The sequence below is a fragment of the Tetranychus urticae genome, chromosome 1, assembly GCF_039701765.1.
Source record: "Tetranychus urticae isolate SD_2017Ah chromosome 1, NJAU_TeUrti_SD_1.0, whole genome shotgun sequence".
NCBI classification, from domain to species: domain Eukaryota; kingdom Metazoa; phylum Arthropoda; class Arachnida; order Trombidiformes; family Tetranychidae; genus Tetranychus; species Tetranychus urticae.
In genome coordinates this window covers 19,478,381-19,499,282 of record NC_142958.1, presented here as the reverse complement: position 1 = coordinate 19,499,282, position 20,902 = coordinate 19,478,381, and the positions used below count along the sequence as shown (strand labels likewise).

Genomic DNA, 20,902 nt, shown 5'->3' with positions numbered 1-20,902 from the left:
ACTTCACCACTCGCAAAATAGCTTATGATTTTCAATTCATCTTAATTAGAGGAGATTTAACCTAAAATGTTGCTTTAAGAAACTCTGAATTTATGGCTCTTCAATCTAGTGAGCTCAACTAAATCTGTGTTCTGGTTCATAGCTCATTAGCACAAACAAGCGTCAAGGATAAAAATGCTTCGTATTTAACATTTTAATAGATTAAAATAACTTCCAAAAATTAAGAGAATTCATTTGGTTTAATGGATTTTGATATTATTAAATAGTATTGGTAGATGGCAGTATATTTTGAAATTTGCGATAAACGAAGTTGATTTTTATAAAAGTAGATGGCACTTCTTGCATTTGTAAGTGCAACTGATTGTTGTCACCAATTAATGAATGTTTCAAAGTTAAATGACTTTGATAAACTTGACCATGCGATTTCAATGGAAATTAAAGTAAAATAATTCCAATTCCAATTCTGATTCATTTTCAACTTTTGATCCAAGAGTTGAAACTCGAAAGATTTTCCAGTTGATTTCTCATTCAACTTGAGTGGCTCAAGGCTTTGTGAAACACTAATCAAATTTAACAAGTAAAATGATCAAAAATTAATCGTTTCTTATAATTGATTCAATGGAAAATGTGTCTTTAATATTAGTTGACATTTTAATTGAATTGCAAGACTAGTCCAGTTTACATATGCAAATGTATCACTTACAAATTAACAATAATAATTGATTATAAACATTTTAAATCAGTCTCATTGATCTAGAAAAAAATTATCCGAACAGTTATTTACAATTTATCACAACTAATTGATCTTTTCATTATAAGAGCATATTCAGCGTCATTTTGAATGTAATGATCAGGATTCGGTGAGCATTTATCATTTGATGAACCATTAATAACAATACGTGAAGCTTTATTATTGCTAATTGTTGATTTGACTGAATCTTCTGGCATTAAATTTACATAATCACCTTCATCTAAATCAGTTGTGATGCAGTTTTTTACAATGGAAAGGCATCCATTGGAATTGTTTGAATCATTTCCGTGGACTTTGTTGTCTTTCCTATTTGAGTAAATATTTATTAAATGATGTTTTGCTTTTTGATTAACATAATCAACTTTGTCATCGAGCGAATTGCTCTCTGGTAAATCACAAATTTCCGAGTATGGCGATTCATTGGAAGATTCAGATCCAGATTCTTGTTTGTTTACTTCAAATGATATTGATCCACTAACAGTTGGTCCACTTGATAATGAGCTATAACTTCCTTCACTTGATGAAGATGATTGAGAAAATTTTTCCAATTTAACAGATTTACGAGAGTTAACAATATTACCCAAATTACCGGTAAACATTGATCTAATTACTGAAGTTAAACGTGAAACTTGAGGATGGATACGAGGAAGCTTTTCATTTACAGTTTTACCATCAACTGTTGAAATTATTTTACGATCATAGCCAATCTCGATGAGTCCATTATTTGTGATTGTTACTTGCTCATAATTATGAGTAGACGAATCATTATCATTGTTGACATTACCATTAACAATTACAGGAATTTCATAATGGTTTTCCTCTTTATCTTCAGCCTTTAGGCCAAACAACTCTTCTCTTGAGACAAAAATGGGATCTTCATATAATGGATCAACAATTGTAACAGGAATGGCGAGAGTTTCAATAGAACCATCTGAAAGGTTGAAAGTTAATTGTTTACCATCACAATTGAATCGACCACGTCGAGGTGGCTTAATTATTGACTGTCCATTCCTCATTTCATCTGAAATAATTATCAACCCGTTTTCTTGAGGTAATATAGTAACTGAATCCATTGGGTTCAAAGTGACCATTGAATTTGCTTCTTTTTTCGCTTGCAGTGAATTGCTCAAAGCTTCATTCGGTTTAACCATTTTGTGAGTCTCAAAACTTAATTCATTCATTTTGGGCTGCGCTATTTGATTGTTATAATGATTATTTGGCTTTGGATTTTGCTTGCCATTCGTTGAATGATTAGTGCCAAAAGTAACACCGTTTTGATTAGCTGACTCTCGTTGGTTGGGACGAGCACCTCTAGGTAATGTTGGAGGTTTAGGTGAAGATGGACGTTGATAATGACGAAAATTAGTATTGCTGACAGTACTTAATTGTTCAGACTGGCTTGAGGTTGTTGAATTGGTTACTGTTTTATCTGGTGAACCGTTGGCTGCAACAGTTAAAATGGATCCTGATGTAGCATTGGTTTGTTGTGAAGGATTTGATTTTGGCATTGATAAGGACGACGAGGATGTCGACTGTGTTGGAAGAGACGTGACGGCATTAATATTTGAATTAGCAGTTTGTCCATCAAATGTTACTTTATTAGGTGAGAATGTTTGTTGGCAAGGGTTTGATTGTTTACAATTTGATACTTCTGTCTTTTCATTTGTTGACATTACAGTTGAACAGGAAGAAGACGAAGTAGTCACGGTAGTTGATGCTGGTACAGACGATGAAGTGGCTGATAGCTCGATAGGTGATGAACGAGGAACTGGAAAAACACCATTTGGCGAAGTTGTCTTTAAACTTGTTACATGACTTGCTACACATTTAAAAATGGCCGAACCATCCGAGGTAATAAACGAAAATAAACCTTCTCCAGTTAAACATTTTCGCCCCGCTTCTAGACTAAAGCCATCCTTAGTACAACCATAGCGACGTATATGACGATACGGCCAAGTCCACAAGATTTTTCCTTGTCGGGTGTCTGGTAATTTTTCAGCCAGTGATATTGACACAGAAGTCAAGACTAAATAGTAATCTGTTGCTGCTAATTTACATCTAATTGTAGCCTCAGAAATAACTAACTTAACATTATACAAGTCAGGAGCATCAACCGAAGAGTAAAGCATATTTTCCTCTTGTTGAGGAATCGACTGATTGTTACTATTAGCTGTAAGTACACAGACGTGATTAATTGAGGCATCTTTATCCAGCCTTGGATGATGGTGATTATGGCAATTGGTTAATGGCTTGTCTTTATTTGGACCATTAACAGTTACCGTTACAGCTTCTGGTATTGATTTACAATTAATAACTCCTGGTGACTTTGCTGGTGTATTACTAATGGCTCTAGATGGCGAGTTGTTATCGATTGCAAATGCGACTGATCTCAGTGCTTCTAACCACAACTGCATTTGTTGATAAGTTTCCGCTGAAAATAAATGAACGGCTTCTCGAGTTCGTATCTGTAAACAAACAGAACAAAAAAAATGTTAGATTCGGTATTAAAGGAATGAATGAAAGTCAAGGTGAAAAGACGATTGTAATAAAGTCAATTTAATCTGGTAACATTAGCTTTATCCGACTAACTGCAAATGATCAAAGTGAGCTAATTTTGTTACAATCAAGCAATCATTATCATCATGAAAAGTTGAAAGTCAGCACGACAAAATGAAATGAAATTGAATTGATATTGAAAAAGTATAAATGTAAATACATTCAAACCAATCAAAGATTATTTGTAAACTCATTTTTTTATGCTACTCTTGGATTAAATTTTTTTGTGATTCCAATCAATTCATTTCTCATTCATTATATCATGATCAATGAAATTCCTTGTCAAGGTTTTACACAATTTTTCTTTACTACAATAATGAGCTGAAATTTTCTTACTCTCAATAAACTGTGTTTATCCATCAACATTCAAAGTCCAATAATATTTTCATTATTGTATTTTATTAACATATAATCCACCTTCAATTGTTGTCTACAATTTAGTCATCAAACTATCCAAACCTCGCCTAAATTCACCTAATTTCAAATCAATCATGGTCAATGTTTGATTTGAAATTGTGATGAAAAGCAGATCTGTTTACGTCTTTTCCCATTGCAAATATGTAAAAATGTAAAGCTTTGAAGCTGGTCAACTTACCTCAAATACATTTGATTGCTGTTTGTGAGTTGTAATTGAAACCTTGTGACACTCGTTGAGAGCAATTATCTTGATTAATGTGTTGGACTTTTTTAAATGTGACTCTTGACTATCAAACAACTCTAACCGTTGAATGCCACTTGAACTGCGTTTATAGAGAGCGAAATATTTTTTACTCCAAGACTGGACACCAAGAGAATCGACAGGTTAGATGAGGTAAAATGAAATACAGAAGAAGGAAATTAGGGGAAAAAAGTAATCATTAAAATTAATTGAAATCAAGATTGTTAAACAGTAGAAAGTGTTTACTCAAATAATGACATTACGCTTTGTTGACATTTAAAGGTGTTCAGAAAGGTTAACCTTTTCAGGCATCGGGTTTGAATGGTCATTTTGAAGCAAGAAAAACACATTAACTCAAGGAAATGTCCATTTGATAATGAATACAGCTTTATTGTTTATTGATTACTGGCCAAGTTATGAGAGAAAACGGTAAAAATGAAATTCCATCAATTTTTCAATTGTAATGATTCAATCTGCACTAATCATCAAGAAATTAATTTTGCACTTGACCTGTCTTTTATTGAAATTGTTTCCGTTCCAAGATTATTATTGAAATGATTGAGTTAATTGTCATTTCACATTCAAAGTGAAAGTCGCAAGTAAAAGTCAAAGGAATCAAAGTAAATATTGAAATTGTTCAGATATTTTGGGCCTACTCTTGACTCGCTCATTTGTTATCTTGAATTTGCTGTTAAATTGTTTAACCAAAAATGTTCAATTATCATTATAATCTGTCTGAAGGTGTTTCTTGTCAGGTTTCATGGTTACATGTGTGAGAGTAATGATGAAACAAGAGTATCAGTTTCATTCACTGGAACAACAAAAGATGTTGAATTACAAGCATTTGCATTCATCAAATGTTACCTGTTCATTTATCAAATGAAAAGCGGAAATGTTTCATTGAGATAAAGCAAAAAAGGTTAACAATGTTTTCCTTTAAATATGGTTATGATTAATGATATTTAACAAAACGATGATGAGGCGAGACTAACACCTTAAAAACATTAGACTTTTAATCAATGATTTTGATTATCTCTTTCACTCTACATTATACTTCATTATCATCATCATCATGGAAAAGCTGGAAATATCTGATCTACAGAATCACGGATTAGAAGGTGAATAAAAAGGTTGAGATTTTTAATGAATGTAACAAAAATGGTTAAAACAAAAGCAAACCCATTATTATGATTATTGTTCACAGTCAAGTAAAAATGGAAATATTTTGTTGTTGTAAAAATGAAACCTTTTCTTGTTGTTCATCATTTCATTCACCAATGATTCCAGAGTCAGATAAGCAATGAATTTAAAATTAAAGCAACGATTAATTGTTGAAGCTTCCCTGTTAATCATTATTAATTAGAGCGTGAATAAGACGTGCAATGTTGATCTTGATTAACGCAGGAATAGGAAGAAACATGTTTACTCTGATGGTTTTTATGGATAAATATGAAGATGTTGTCATTATTTATGCGCTCTTGTCACTCATTTAAATTGCTTGATTGATTTACATTTCAACTAATCAATGATTTAAATTGTAAACTTGAAGCTTCCAGTTGACTGTTAATCACGTATTCAATGTTGATTTGATGATCTCATTTGATTGTTTACTAATTAATAAAATCAATCAAATTTACAGCTAATCATTGTTTTGTTTATTGGGTTGATTTTGTCTGAGCAAAAACACCATAAAACAATGAAATAACATCTTTCCTTGATTAATAAATCAATTTTTTCCTTATTTTCTCTCACTGATCGTGATTGATTATCTTTAAATTTTCATCGTATTCACTTTAATTGATTTGCACAATTGAACTAATTTTCAATTAATCAATCTGAGCACGTTTAGGCTAATCAAAGTGTTTCATCTTTTCGCTGACAATTTAACAATGTTTACCAGTAGTTGATGGATTGTTTCATTATGATTAACAGATTAATAAAGGATAAGGAAATCTGGTTTAAGATTAAGATTCCAATCCGTATTCAGGTTAACTTTGAAAGATTGAACATTAAAGTTAATTATTTTAATTCGGAGTAAAAATATTGATAATTAGTTGATCTTTTACGACAAAATCATCTTTAGTTGATGAACATCAGGGAAAAGTTTCAACTCATTTGGCATCAATTGTTGAATATCTTGATGTTGAGAAACAAAAGTGTTTAATTGCTGCTCATAACAATGATGATATCAGATAATCAGTTAATTGTTGCATTCAAAATCAGTGTTAACTATTCACTGAGAAGGCGATAAAATTAATGAATAATTTATTTACACAATTTGGGAAAATATTCAACAAATTGAGATCAAATGAATTAATCTATTTCATAAACAACAGAGTCATTAGCTTGAGATGAAAATTAATCATTTGATGAACAGTTATTAGCATATAAATTGCTCGTTTGATCATAAATCTTGGATAATCTCTTTAACAATTAAACAAGATTGTCTAATAACTCGTTAAACTCGTTGAAAAGTTGGCATAATTTGAGAGTGAAATTAGTTCTTTGGATCATTTTGAAAAACATTTTTTGAAATATTTCAATGAATCCATTTTTTAGCATTTTTTTGGCGTTTTCTATCCGAATATCAACATGAAGTTTCAACCTTTCCATCAGTGATCATTTCAACACTTAGTGACTGACAAGTGTGAGTAATGGAAGTGAAATTTTTGTGTTTTAATGTTGATTTAGCTTGAAATTGAGATCTCAAGTTGAACCTGAATATTCAATGTTAATGGGTTCATTAGAGTAAAATGGAAAGCTTTTATTGAATTGACAAATGGATAGATTGTGATGAAGATTAAAGCAATTTTAACGCTTAATTGATCAACGATCAACTGATAACGAGTCCAGTTAATGTCAGTTGGTTCGATCGATTTGGCTTGTAATTGTTTATCACAAACAGTGCCATCAGCAGCATCAATTGTTGATTCATTGAATCAGTCAAAAGTGATCTGATAATTTTTGTCGCTAGTTGAGGGAATGAAGCGTGTTATGAAGCAAGAAAATAGCTGTTCATCAGATTTTCAGGAAAACTCTTCAATCATCTCAGATAATGTTTCTTGTTTAAAAGTTGATTGTTAGCTAATTTTCAAATACTAATGTTAATCATTTTTGCACATTTAGATTGAAACATTTACCGATCGCACAAAGGCAAACACAATGGACTGAGGCTTGAAAGGTTGTTGATCGGACTCAATTTGGATCAATCGAAATAAATTTAACCATTTTTAAACAAACAAATGAAACCATTGCCTAATCATTTCTAATTTGATAAAAAATCTTCCCTTTAATTTGCATAATTATCATAATTATCGGAAATAGTTTAGTAGCAATTAAGAGACTTTTCATTTTAAGAGGCAATATTTATATATCAAACTAATGGAAGCCATTTGATTTTACTTTTTCTGGTTAAAAGTGAAGGTAAGATTAATTTTGGGATAAAAAAAGGTGAATCAAAGTGAAACAAGAGGAAAGATTAAAGGTTGATCATTAAAGTAAATGAAGATGATTAGTGTGATTAGTGTTAATTATAAGATTATATTATTGACAAGAGGCCGTGAGAAAAGGCCTGCAGGGTGAGTTGAAACCAGGAATTGGTAAAATAACTTTCAGTTAGACAAATAAAGCTAATTGGATTTGTAGAGAATCCAATTTAACATGAAAATTCAACAATTAATCATCGACTTCATGATTAACATTTCAATCTCATTGAAAAAGTCTAAAGTTGTATTGAATTTGACTTTTGAATGAAAAAAAAACATTTACAATTGGGTAAAAATTGAATGGCAAAAGTAACCAAAATGATATCAACACACGATACTGGTTTTGTTGGGAAATTTGAATTTGACTCAAAGAATCACAATTTGAATGGAAAATTTAAATTTCCGGATTTGTCATTAAAACTGAATCACTATTAATGGAACAATCATTCGAAATTTGATTATAAACACAATCTATTCATGACAATGTTTGAGGTCAACGGTAATAACAATAACACATTATCAATTGGATTAACTCTAGACAAGTTCAATGATGAGCCTCAATTTAATAATCAAATTGAACAATTTACATTTTAAAATAGCAACAAATGAACTCGGCATTTGAATTAATAACAATTGGCTTTAATCAAAATGAGATTGAACCATTCATTAAACGTTAACAAATTGAAAGCCTACAATGAGTTTGGGTTAATTTGATTATGAAAATGGTCAGGCTGGTTAATGGTGTTGCTGATGATTATAATGATGGATTTAATTGTATTTTCATTTCAACACATTTCAGTGTTGATTAGCTTATAAATGATTAACCATTAAGTGAATTTCATTAAAACAATGAATTGACTTGAACAGGATAAATACTGAATGATACTCTGGATTAGAAAGCATTTAGTGTTGATTACTTTTAAACCTTTTCAAATTGTTGCTTACAAATGGGTTTGAAAGTTGATGAATAAAAGGCAATCACAGGCTTTCAGTTAATCAAGGTAAATCAATTTCACCTCAAGGCAATGGTTAACCTGGTCAAGACAATTGATTAATGAGTTAAGAGACTGAAAACGTAAAACCTTTTTCCTCTAACAGTTGTTTGATTGATAACTTTGTATTGTAATATCATTTGATTGCTTTTACTTTTCACCAGATTCAGGTTGAAAAGAGTTGAAAAACCGCAAACAGAGTAAATAGTAAATTTTGATTCTCAAAAATATTGTTAATCACAATAATCATCACTTGATAATTTGATTCCAAAATTGCTTTATTTCGTTATTGGGAAAAGGATTAATAACAATCAATTGAATTTTGGTAACAATGTGAAAGTGCAAGTTGATAGTCAAGGTTAATTGTTGCTATTTAATAGTTGATTAACTTCTTCTCACGTTTGTATTTTATTAATGATAGCCTCAATTGTCTATTGATTGTTGTGTTTATTGTTGAGGCTAATAGGCATAAATAACATTGATCATGAAAATATTACAATACATTTGTAAACCAGTAAACATGTAAACATGATTGATCAATTTAAACATTTAATCACGTAATTAAACTTGGAAAGAATGGAAATATTTTAATTGTAATTCAGTAGCAATTAAAGCTTTCAATTTTAAGGGAATCAAGTTAATCCATTTTTTCCTGATTATCCATGAAATATCTGGTTATCTGTGATTTTGGTTTTCAATTTTTCCATTGATTGAAGGTTTCCTTGAAAGATGTGTGTGTTGTTAATAGTGATTTGACGCTTATGTTAAACTGTCATTATATTTAGTTTAATGACAGTGCGTTGCTGATTAACTTGTAATCAGTGTTGAAAACGTGCTGATTATGATGGTGATGATGATGGTTTCTGAGACAAGAAGCTTCATGATTATAACGATCATCAGCATTTTTTTATGGCAAAATACCTTGAAAGGAGACAAAAGTGTTTTTCATGTTGATCATGATGATGTTAATGGACAACTTGTTGCTAGTTAGTTAATAGTGAAAGGCAATTGTAATAATGGTAATTGGTAAAGAGAGAGGGTCAATTACAGGTATTACAATTGGAGACAAAAAATTATCAACAGAATTGTTTTGTTCTGTAATGTGTGGTGTGTGTGTGTCTTAATTTAGTTTATATTTTGTTTTTTTTGTTATTCAACTTGTTGGTGCATTGTGAATCAGGTTAAGTTATTCATGGTTACTACAATTACAATTTCAAATTGTGACTATCTATTCACTTTGTCTCATCTTCATCAACAACAAAACTATCATTATCAGCCCATCAGCTTCTTTATTTAGAAACCTTTTAACACAATTTATTGCTCTTGTTTTCATTTTCAACGATTAATCTCAATTCAAAAGTTATGCAAAGGCGACTTTCATAGGAATTTCATCCTGTCATCTTGATCAGAAATCTTCATTTCCAAAAGGCGTTCAAATCATACAATCATTCCTCCGTAATTTCAAACCCACATTTCATCAAGTATATGTCTGGTCGACCTGGCTTCACACGATCATTCATATAACCTCTGCACCATCAATTCAGCGGCTCATTGTTTCCAACGAGAAGAGTCATTGGCTCCAGAGGAAACTGATGTTGAGTTCATAGGAAAGTAAGTCACTGCCGATATCAGATCAACAATAAACTGGTGAAGGCGTTTTAAAATATTTAGAAGTGTTCCAATCGCTTCGAATAAAAATCAATCTTTTCATCGCAAAACAACCAGCTTCTATGATTATCTAGTTATCTCAAAATCTTTCAGGTCGCTGAGGTAAACTAGAAAAAAATATCAAAAATCAATGTTTCTACATGTTAGTATGGTAATGAGTGAAACTAAAGGCTCATCGCTATGGACTCACACCATTGCTTATCTCATTGATTAATGTATACCAACACTAAACGTTAATGGACAATAAATGGCGTTTCACAAACATTCGTGCGAATCAAAAGACATGGAACTCTATTGTTAGTTTTAAGCTTGAATGGCACGCTAATAATAGCAATCGTTTCGAAGCGTTGGAAAACTTTCCTTGTGAGTTATCAATGAATCTCAAAAGCAATTTACAATTGGCAGATTCGGAAGAAGCAAAATTAAGAAGCAAACAAATCAGTGAATTTTCACTGAAACAACCTTTGCTAAAAGTAATAATTTGTGTTGACCAGAATTGATAACTGTTTGTTTTGATCAGCCAACTGATCCTATCAACATCACTAAAGGTGAACTTATCTATTAACAGAATCGTATCTTTTATCCACTTTTATCAAACACACTTCCTGATGGTTCAACAATAAGCTGAATATTTCATGGTTTTTGTTAATCAAATACAAAATGATCAACATCAATCTGGACTCTTTTTTTGATACCTAATTATCGTCATTATTGTTGTTGACCGTATGATTATCATTATGATTATTGTTGAGTTAAGGTGCTTCCGCCTTTGACATTTTTTTTTACCACCAAATATTGATGTTCTTGTCGTTAATGTTTTCGCCTTTTGAGGCCAACCAAACAAAATCAAGAGCTTGTCAACACAATCAACAAGCATGTTGTTTGGAATCATTCATGAAAACACTTTTCCTGCACACAATTGAACATTATTCATTCTTTACCATTAATATTATTATTATCATTATTTTTATTGTAAACCTTTCTTTACCAGTTGCTAAACAAAACTAAATTTGATAAGCAAAAAATGCCTTAAAGGACAACGTGATTCAGGTCAAATGTTTACCGGTTCAAGCAAAATGTAATTTTAAATCATTTCATTTAATTTCTTTTTTTTCTGGTAAAAGCAAAATTCCTTAAATACAATTTATCATCATTATCATCATCTGGTTTCTACTTATGTGAACATTAACCTTGTAAACATTGAATTTGTAAATATTACCAGATGATTCAGAGTAAAGGTAAAGGTTAATTTAAAACAATTAAAATGCTAACCTCAACAATCAACATAATTCTTGGATAATTTAATAATTTGATAAACAGTTACAATGATATCTCATGACATGGACTGTTGAATATGTGGTTGACAAATTGGTCAAGTTGCTTGTTTTTACAAGCAAAGTATCAAAGATGTCATTGAAAGGTTCTTGTTAACCAATCCATCATCTGAATTATTTAATGAAAAAAAAGTTATCGAAAGGTAAAAAGTGTATGAAAAAAGGTTAATTGTGATAGTTAACTGCAATGATTGATGATGGAATGGTAATTGTCATTGTCTTTAAATTGGGTTTAGCTTTTGCTCTCAACCCAAAAGTTATGCCAAAAATTGTCTCACTTTTTGAGTTATTCAATTATCGGCTATTTACAGCAATCAACAAATTATGGGGTTAGAGTTTCATTGTTTAACTTGATTAGTGAACAAAATGGTCAGTATTTTTGTCTACCAACCAATGAACCAAGGAATCATGTTAACATGATACAAAATGGCTTGTTTTTTTTAAGATTATTTTGCTGGTTCCTTTTGATGTTTAATGATAGTTTGGATGCAACAAGTTTAATTAGTGAAAATATTGTGGGTTTATTCATAATATCATTGATACGGGACTTTGAATTTGATTGAGAAAATGCAAATTCTTATGTTAATTAACGAATAGACGTCATTATTTTATCATTAAATTGTGAATAGTAATAGTATCATGTTGAATGGAAATGAAGATAAAATTATTGATTGGTATCATTATATTTGATGTATTTGATTGATAGATCTTTTCGCATTTTCATTCTATCAGAAAATTCCTATCATCAAATCTAATTTTCACCCTAAAATTAAGGTGCAATTTAAGCCACAATTTGGGTCATAATGGATTGACCAGTGTCTTTAGCCTTTTACCTTTTTAAGCTCAACAGTTGAAAGTATTTTCCCTTTCCTCTCAATATTGGCTTATTGGTCATGAATTTGATTGAGCACATTTAATGTACAATCAAAACAGCAAGATGTAACCGTAAAAATGCCAATTTAATGATTGATTAAAATCTAATAATAATGATGGACGGTAAGGACAAAGAAAAGGTAAATATTGAATTACTGCCCATTGGCTTGTAACTTCAATAGCGACCCACAGATTGTTACAGTTGCAGTGGTTTTACATTATAACAGATTGGACAAGCTTTCAATTTGGATTAACCTTCAAATTGTCAACAAATAAAGGTTGATAAACAATTATTCTTAATCAATTTGACTGAGGATAATCTAATTGTTTCAAGTGCGTAGGATTAAATCATTAATAAAATTTTTTGATTTCTGTTTATCAACCTTATTTGGATTGATCATTATTGAAATTGGTTCGATGAAAAGGGCAAGCCTGCAAATGGGAAAAAGGACTCCTTTTAAGTTCAATTTGAATTTGTTTGTTTCAACAGTTTAAATCATATGATTACAATTTATGGTTGAAAAAAAACTGAATTTCATAGTTTCGATTCATTTATTCTTGGCTCAGATTTCATCAGATATTCAATTAAAACGGTGCTGATCAAAGATTTACAAAGATTGCAATGAATGGTTAACAAGATAAGAGGATAAAATAGTTAAAATCTGGTGTTAATGATATAAGATGGGAATAATGATGAAGTTAATGAATTGCCGATCCTTTGTATAGATGATATTTGTTGAAATATTTGGTGCTTTTGGTATGTTCAAGCAATATTAAGGCGAAAAGAGAAATGATATAAATTGATGTTGACAGATGATGAGATATCAAGCAGAGAAGGTAAACTACAGCATGGAAACTTGATCCTTAATGGCTTAATAATAAGTTATTATTAATAACAATAATCATATCACAATTAAAATGGAAAGGTAAAGCGAGCATGTTTAAAGTTTATAGTGACCACCAACAAAATGTCAACAAAGTTGGTAAATGTGAGAATAAGATTGAATATAAAATAATTGGACTTACCTGCTTTAATTTGAGAAAAGATTGACTTGGAATGTAAAGGTAACCAGAAATGACAAGATCATCTGAATCCTTGTTATCCATTTTGTCAGTGGTAAACACTTGGTTGAATTAATTTCAATTTAATCCAAAATAAATCCGTTATTGGATGGAAACAGTTAAAAAGATGAAATATCAAGCAAAAAGGGTAAAAATGGATTCAACTTTGAGAGGTTCAAAAAAATGGTGAAACGAAAAACAAAATTAGTCAAAAAGGTTAAATTATTCCATTGATTGTGGCTTCCAATTAATGTAAGATGAAAGGTTATGTGGGAAAATTGATAAGAAACAAAAACCAGATGGCAAATGGATTAATCAGAAGGTTAACAAGGTCTAAGGTTAAAGTAGAGATGGTTATCACAATAAAGACAATGGATGAAACCAGAGACACATTAGAAGAGTTGGTAAAAATTGAACCTGATGTCGGTTAAAAGAATAAACTTGACAGTCATTGTGGTGAATTTGTTTTCTAATGTTTCTTGAATTTTGTTATCTTTGTTATCGTTTTCTTAAGCTGGTGTTTATTGTCTGTTGATTTAAAGTGATGAGTAACGGGTTTATAAATTTCAACAAAAGTTACTGCAACAAGTTAACAGTTTTCAGGAATCAAATGAGAAGAGAAAAGGTAAAACATTTCACTGTAAACGCTGACCAAACCAGTTTCAATCTATTCCATGCCTTTTTCACATTCACAATTCATCTTCATTCTCTTCATTCTCCTTTTCTCTCTCTCTTTCTAGATCACTTCATCTTATTTCCCTTTTTTCACCCTTCTTCCATTCCTCCCACCTTTCCTCCTACCCACCCACCTCTACTCCACCCTGACACTCTCTTTTTTTAAATTGTGCTCATAAAACAACAACAGTAACTACCATTCATTTACTATTCATCAACGGCAGTAAAAAAAAAGGTTGAAGACTTTGCTGATTAACTTTACGTATCAGTGAATCACAGATTCGTTTACCATGCATGGTTAACATGGATCATTTTATGCCAAACTATCCATTCTTTTAATTTCCTTTTCTTCATCGTCTTAATTTTTCTTTTCTTCACTCGGACTTATTACCATCTGAACTTGACCTGATTGTGTTATTACAAGGTAAGTATCTGCATCAAGTTGTCATGAAGCTACAAGATTATTGATACATTATTGATTGATTAACGTATTTTCTCGGAATCAATTAAAGGATACACAATGACTATTGAACCCAGTTTGAATCAATATTGTTCACCTGTTGGGTTAATCTTGACAAATCAACCAGATCTAAGTAATTCAGAAGCTTTGATATGGTTCCAATGGATAAAGATGGATTACAAAGAGATGAATACCTATGATGGGAAGAAAGTTAACAACTTGTAATACCTTAATTGTTAAGGAATACCATTATTTAGTCACAATTAGAATGAAATCAAAGTGATAAACAGGAAGGGTGTTAAACGGAAACTGAGTTGACTTGTTTTGTTTTCTCATTGAAGGTGAAAGAATAAAAAAGATGAAAAGAAACAGAAGTCAACAAAAGTTAAGACTCTAGAATGTTTCTTGAGAAAATAAAGTTCATCAAAGGTTCAATAGTGAGTATATTATTTTAATTGTAATCATTGTTATGTAAATCATCTCTTCTCTTCCTAAGAATACAATCATCAGCACCAGTTGAAGTTACGTTTTATTGGCCTCACTCAACCACTTGAAGCCTGTGAATATGAAATGACATTAACTCCATCAACATAATCCAACATAAATCTTCATTATGTATTGTAATATATTTTACATTCTGAAAACTTCTCAATGCTTCTCCTCATTTCATTGCAGTTCCCTCTCCCCCTTACCTTAATCAATTTCACAGTCATCGCAATAACAGTAATCAAGTCCAGCTAAAGTAAACCGTTGAAACAAGGAGGACAAAAACCTGATCCTGTTATGATGGTGGGAATTTTGATATGATTTTACTTTCCATCAACTCATGTTTTTCCTTTTTCTCTTCCTCACCTTGTTTAATATTTTACTCATAAGATGTTCAGTCCAGCGATAACCTTTGGTTTGTTTGGTTTGTTTGGATTTTAGGTTGATTAAGAGTGGCCATTTTCCTCACACTATGTGCCTGTAGCAATTTCAACCAAGATTGAGAATACTTTTTTGGATAATTTGTTTTTTTTTCTACTCTTCTTTCTTCTTAAAATCAGATATGATTAGATAATTGTTTGTCGAGATGATTTGTTGATGCTTAATAGTAACCTGGACACTCTTACTCGTAATCTGTCATCATCCTCAACCTTTATTTCAACAGCTTTAACAGATTGCACTTTTCGTTTTTCCTTCCATTCTTTAAAACTTGACGTGATGGACGGTTTTAGATAATTGTTAAAAAAGATTTCCGAAAAAAACTGTTTTAGAGAGTAATCAACGAAGAAATATTAAAATTCAAGTCTGGTCTTTTAATTGTCACAAAGATTAAAAATGAATTATCCAAAGTCCAGGCAAAAGAGTGAGATATTAAAAGCAACAATTCACTACTTACATCTTTCAATTGTTAATGTCATCGCTTGAAGATATCAGTCAAAAAAAATAAATTGGATGGCAAATTAAGGAAATATGTCTTTAAAAGTCTAGAACAGTAATTGTTTCAAACAATTTGTTTGATTTCAACTCAATCGTTGAATTCAACTTAAAAAGTGAATTTTTATTCATTCAATGACCTTATTACAGGATACAGGAGTGCCTATCTCCAAAACAGGGCCTGCTCAGTAAATAGAGAGGAACCTTTACAATAACAGCGGTATGGGCAACCGCCGGGAATTGTTTATTTCCAACTGTAACGCCATCTAGTATCGAGAATAACCAATAGTAATAGTTAATTCAAGTAACATTTAATCGGTAAATTTTGGACACATTATGCGGCCTAGCGCATTCGAGTTTTCTGCATTGATTTATTTAAGTCAAACAGAAATAAATTTAGTTTCACTGCTATGGGGCTGTATTGAGAGGATTATGAGTAAATCAAGAGTTAGAGAGTTAATTATGTGTATTTCTAGAGATCTTTTTTTTGAATCACTCAAATCTAGTTGAGATGATGCGTCTCTTGATCTTGAAAATCTCGGGTAATTGGCCATTTATGTGATTTTTAATAGAGTCAGCTCAAGTGCTAAACTAGTCAGCAAAGAGCTCAATCATCAACAAAGAAGTAAATTCAAAAGCAAAGAGCAATTTTCTTAACCAATAACCTTAACGCACGATTGGTTCATATTTAATCCGTTAAATTGCAAGAGCCAATTCCAAATGTTGATTAAGTCAATCATTGTTTAATGCGCAGCCATAAAGAGTTGAGGATTTCCAAGGTTGCCAATTTGTTACATAAAGTTGTCAAGTCTCTGTTTAAAATTAATAGAAGAGATTTGAGCTTTAGAAGGTCAATTTTTTACTCAACGTTTAATATTTTATATTTCAATTTTAAAAATGTTAATAAAATCTGTATCATTAGTTCCTCGATCAGTGCTTTCCCACTATCCAAAAGTTTGTATACCATTGACCTCCCTTTTGGTTGGATGGGGATTAGTCTGGCTGGCTAAAGCTGTTCGTAAATCTATCAAACGTCGTGGTGAATTGCCTTCTGGACCATGGGGTCTTCCTTTGCTTGGATATTTACCCTTCATGAAGAAACACACATATCTACAATTCGATGAACTGGCCAAAAAATATGGACCATTATTTCGTTTAAAATTGGGAGGATGCAACGTTATTGTTGTCAGTGAATGGTCTCATGTTAAAGATGCATTTGCAAATGACGCTTTACTCGCACGACCAGAGCAAACTCTGTTCCCAGGTATTATTGATCATTTATCTATTCTTGAAATGTCTGGTGAGGACTGGAAAGAACATCGTCGTTTATCAATGCAGATCCTTCGCTCAATTGGTTTAACTAAAAGCACCTTGGAGATTAAGGTTAAAGAAGAAATCAACAAATTTCTCGAGCTTCTCGGGGAGGGTAAACCCGTTGACTTTGGTGAAATAATTGGTCGTTCAGTTTCTAACAACATTACTATCCTTGTTTTTGGACATACCTACGACTACGATGATCCAGCAAAGACGGAGTTGGATGAGCACATTAACACTGTTTTCCGTGAATATCAATTTGCAGGACTCCTTGCTTTTGCTCCTTGGTTGGCAAAAATTTACATTGCTTTGGGTAAAGGCAATTTGGATCGTATCGCTGAAGCTGTCTTGTATGGTGATAAATTTGTTCAACTTGAAGTGGATAAACATCGAGCAGAGCTTAACTTAGATTCTGATCCTGTTGACTATATTGATGGTTTTCTCAAAGAAATGGCAAAAAGAGAAGAAAAAAGAATCCCTGAAGGAACATTCAATTTGGAAGTGTTGAAGCGAAATGTAGTCGCCTTTTATGGAGGTGGAATTGAAACAGTAGCAAGTACAATGATGTGGATAATGTATTACTTGGTGAGCTACCCTGACACGCAAATCAATATCAGACAAGAGATAGCCCATGCAATTGGTTTCAGCAGGCAGCCAGAGTATTCTGATCGGTCAAGAATGCCCTACACAATGGCTTTTATCAATGAAGTACATCGTATGGGCTCAGTTCTTGCAGTCAATTTGCTGAGACGTGCCTCAAAAGATACATATGTTGGAAAATATCTGATTCCCAAGGATACTTATGTGCTCTTCAACTTCTGGTCTGTCCATCGTGATCCTAAACTATTTAAAGATCCAGAAACGTTTGATCCAACTCGATTTTTATCTAAAGATGGAACGCAACTTCTTAAAGTACCTCATCTGGTGCCCTTTAGTGGTGGTAAACGAATCTGTCCTGGTGAAAGTTTAGCCAGTATGGAATTATTTTTATATGTAACTTTTATTATACAAAAATTTAAAATAAAAGTACAACCAGGATCCGTACTATCATCTGAGGCTGAATTTGGTGTTGCGAGACGACCAGCTAATTTACCACCATTGATCTTTGAAGAAGTCGGTGAATGTTCTTGCGACCATGATTGAATTTTTTGTTATTCAACAGATATTTATAACCTCTTCTTATTCTGAAATTACTCTATTTTTAATACTCTCATTGCAAATTTTATTTCAAGGGTTGATTAACCTTTTAAATTTTAATAAACATTGATTCCAAAATTGAGCCTGAATGGTGTTTAAATAGATTATGTTGATAGATTAAGTTCAATGATTATACCTACTTTTGTAAATTTTTGTTTGAGATCATTAAATCATTGTTTAAAAGAGTAAAATTTACATGGACTAATTGCTTGTTTAAAAAATTTCCAGTTGATAAGGAAATAGAAAGTTTCTCGAAAATCAACCTTGAAAAGTCTTGAATTTAAATTATTACTTATCATGAGTTTTATTTATTTTAACGTTCGTCAGGCTGAATTGAAAATTTTAACTTGTACTTGAAATTGAATGAAATTATATCAGATAACAGATAGATTCAATAAGCTCATTAAGCTTGAGAAGTTTATCTAAATTATCACCCAAATTACTCAACATCGACTCTTATGATTTAATATTGACAAAGCATTCAGGGTTTCATCTGATTTAGTTGAAATACTTTCTGACTGCAGACATGAAAACGAAAGCATATGAAAGCACGAGAATTAGAAGCGTCTTCTGAAATAATTTTGAAAAAGATTGGTAAAATTTTACGTTGTAAATTATATTTTTATATAATAAATCTCAGGTTTGATGATAGAACAACTAACAAGATTGGTTACAAAGATATCAGGCTAACAACTATAATAGTTTATGGCTAACTAAAGATAACTTTAATGAATAAACATTTTTTTAATAATTTTCCTTTGTAATTACTGAAACGATTTCAGTTGATTACATTATCATCTGTCTCCTTTACATTCTATTTCACTGGGATTTGTTTTTTAGAAAAAAACTCATATGCATGTTGTTGGCAGCATTGGAATCAGGCTTTAATTTGGTTCATTTTATGAAATTCCGGAGAACTAGGCAGCCAATTCCAAGCCCATACCAAGCTTGTGACCTCCAGAGTTGAAATTTTTACCATCAATGGAAGCACAAAGTGTTAGCAAAACACCAGGTCGTAGACGATGAGTGAGTCCAAGACCAATAGTTCCGCTATTGTTTACTTTAGCTTTAACAGATGTTTCACTGTCAAGTTTGTAGATACATCCAAGACCGAATCGAGTGGAATTATTGTCAGTTGACCAGGCTAGGGAAATACCACTTTCCAATTGATCATTTACACGTTGGTAAACTGTACTAGTGGCTTCTTTTCCATCGGCACTTTTGAAAAAAATTAAATCAAGAAAATTAGTCTCAAGTTTGATGCAACACGTTTCATATAGATGAACCTACAGATTTGTTGTCCAATTAAATTCAGGTGTTTGATATCCAACGGCAATGTTGTTTCGTTTGATTGCATTTTTAGATGGGTCAAAAGAAAGCTGGGCACCTCCCAACCATGATTGGAATCTATAAGAAATTTGAAAAATTTAATTTCATCATGATTTGAGCTTAGAGGTGAAAAAACAGCTGGTCCATGTATAGAATAATTTGCAATATCTTGATACCAACCTAACAACTCCAGCTCCATGTACTATAAAACCACCGTGATCCAAATCAACATCACCATTAAGATGTAATGCATCAGTTTTATATGAAGTTTTGATGACTCCTGACTTTTTACCAGACAATGGGGTGAATGATCCATTGAAACCAAGTTTAAGACCCTTAGCAAATTGATCATCTACGGTAAGCTCGGTGGATAAAACATTATCAGTGGTCCATTTTTCCTTCATTGTTAGTCCATAATCTGGAAGAAAATGTTTGGTTTCCAAATTCGCAGCAATGTTGCCAGTTCCTGTGTTTGAAGTTCCACTAACATTGAACTCGACTTTATTTTGAGTTTTAGTCTTAAAGTCAAGTTTAACAACACCAAGATCTGAATAGAATAAAGAAGCAGAACATGTGAGACAAAACAAAATATGTGACAAGTCACAAAATTTGGTGTGTGTTTGTTAAATTCCTGGGATGGAAGTGCAAAATTGATCAAAACCTCATCATAATTAATTCATAACTATTGCCAATCAAAAGTTAATACTGTGCAAAGAATTTTTGAAGGTCAAATTGAAGATTCAAAGAGACAGATTACATAAGAAACTACTTACGGTAATTTTTGTTGAACAAATCTTTGGCTTGTTTACCCAAATCAGCGAAACATGGAGTAGTCATTGTGGGATAGGACAATTCAACAATCAACAATTGAAATAGAAAGAAAGGAGAAAGTGATTAGTAAATTAATCCGAACCGGTACCTGAAATAATACGATGATATAAGATGATATGAATGGAATCAGTTTTTAAAGAAACATGTATACACCTATACGCATGTTCTCTAGCTAAAGCGGTGAATTTGATTGCAATACAAAGTTTTCCTAATGAAATTCAATTTTAATTACAGTTTTGATCAACCTTTCACCAAAATAATCATCTAAATTGACTTCCAAATCAAGAGCTAAATCTCA

General features: G+C 31.7%; 3 protein-coding genes and 1 long non-coding RNA gene across 6 annotated transcripts; 2 read left to right on the top strand and 2 right to left on the bottom strand.

The window, feature by feature from the left end:
• Positions 1 to 616: 616 nt before the first annotated feature.
• Positions 617 to 16,596, bottom strand: LOC107359302 (uncharacterized). 2 transcript variants are annotated; one of them, XM_089270258.1, is made up of 4 exons: positions 15,896 to 16,596; positions 13,344 to 13,543; positions 3,903 to 4,085; positions 617 to 3,216 (listed from the first exon to the last, which is right to left on the bottom strand). In XM_089270258.1, the coding sequence occupies exons 2-4, from the start codon at positions 13,422 to 13,424 to the stop codon at positions 781 to 783; spliced, it is 2,700 nt and encodes an 899-aa protein (XP_089126384.1). In that variant the 5' UTR covers positions 13,425 to 13,543; positions 15,896 to 16,596; the 3' UTR covers positions 617 to 780. The 2 variants fall into 2 exon arrangements, with proteins under 2 accessions (XP_089126384.1, XP_089126383.1); XM_089270257.1 differs by having other exon boundaries at positions 13,344 to 13,441.
• On the top strand, positions 13,739 to 15,892 carry LOC107359303 (uncharacterized). Of its 2 annotated transcripts, XR_003081720.2 has the most exons (5): positions 13,739 to 14,004; positions 14,120 to 14,478; positions 14,567 to 14,951; positions 15,011 to 15,303; positions 15,391 to 15,892. It is a non-coding gene; the product is annotated as an uncharacterized LOC107359303 (long non-coding RNA). The 2 variants fall into 2 exon arrangements; XR_001568064.3 differs by having other exon boundaries at positions 13,740 to 14,004; positions 15,011 to 15,892.
• Positions 16,597 to 16,635: 39 nt separating the features above from the next.
• On the top strand, positions 16,636 to 18,526 carry LOC107359215 (cytochrome P450 2J4). Its single transcript, XM_015925688.3, has one exon. It carries the CDS (start codon positions 16,831 to 16,833, stop codon positions 18,388 to 18,390), a length of 1,560 nt encoding a protein of 519 aa, XP_015781174.2. The 5' UTR covers positions 16,636 to 16,830; the 3' UTR covers positions 18,391 to 18,526.
• Positions 18,527 to 19,044: 518 nt separating this feature from the next.
• On the bottom strand, positions 19,045 to 20,712 carry LOC107372092 (non-selective voltage-gated ion channel VDAC2). Its single transcript, XM_015940241.3, has 4 exons — positions 20,547 to 20,712; positions 19,954 to 20,320; positions 19,735 to 19,851; positions 19,045 to 19,662 (listed from the first exon to the last, which is right to left on the bottom strand). The coding sequence occupies exons 1-4, from the start codon at positions 20,608 to 20,610 to the stop codon at positions 19,362 to 19,364; spliced, it is 849 nt and encodes a 282-aa protein (XP_015795727.1). The 5' UTR covers positions 20,611 to 20,712; the 3' UTR covers positions 19,045 to 19,361.
• Between the last annotated feature and the right edge of the window lie 190 nt (positions 20,713 to 20,902).

Bases quoted from the DNA above. Each gene is read 5' to 3' on its own strand.
- LOC107372092 (XM_015940241.3), bottom strand. From the start codon at position 20,610: ATGACTACTCCATGTTTCGCTGATTTGGGTAAACAAGCCAAAGATTTG. The intron at 20,321-20,546 runs GTAAGTAGTTTC...TATTCTATTCAG, and splicing joins TTTGTTCAACAAAAATTACC to ATCTTGGTGTTGTTAAACTT. The intron at 19,663-19,734 runs GTAGGTTCATCT...TTTTTTCAAAAG, and splicing joins TTTAATTGGACAACAAATCT to TGCCGATGGAAAAGAAGCCA.
- LOC107359302 (XM_089270257.1), bottom strand. From the start codon at position 15,917: ATGACATTAACAATTGAAAGAT. The intron at 13,442-15,895 runs GTAAGTAGTGAA...AATTCAACCAAG, and splicing joins GACATTAACAATTGAAAGAT to TGTTTACCACTGACAAAATG. The intron at 4,086-13,343 runs GTAAGTCCAATT...CTTGGTGTCCAG, and splicing joins CTTTTCTCAAATTAAAGCAG to TCTTGGAGTAAAAAATATTT.
- LOC107359215 (XM_015925688.3), top strand. From the start codon at position 16,831: ATGTTAATAAAATCTGTATCATTAGTTCCTCGATCAGTGCTTTCCCAC.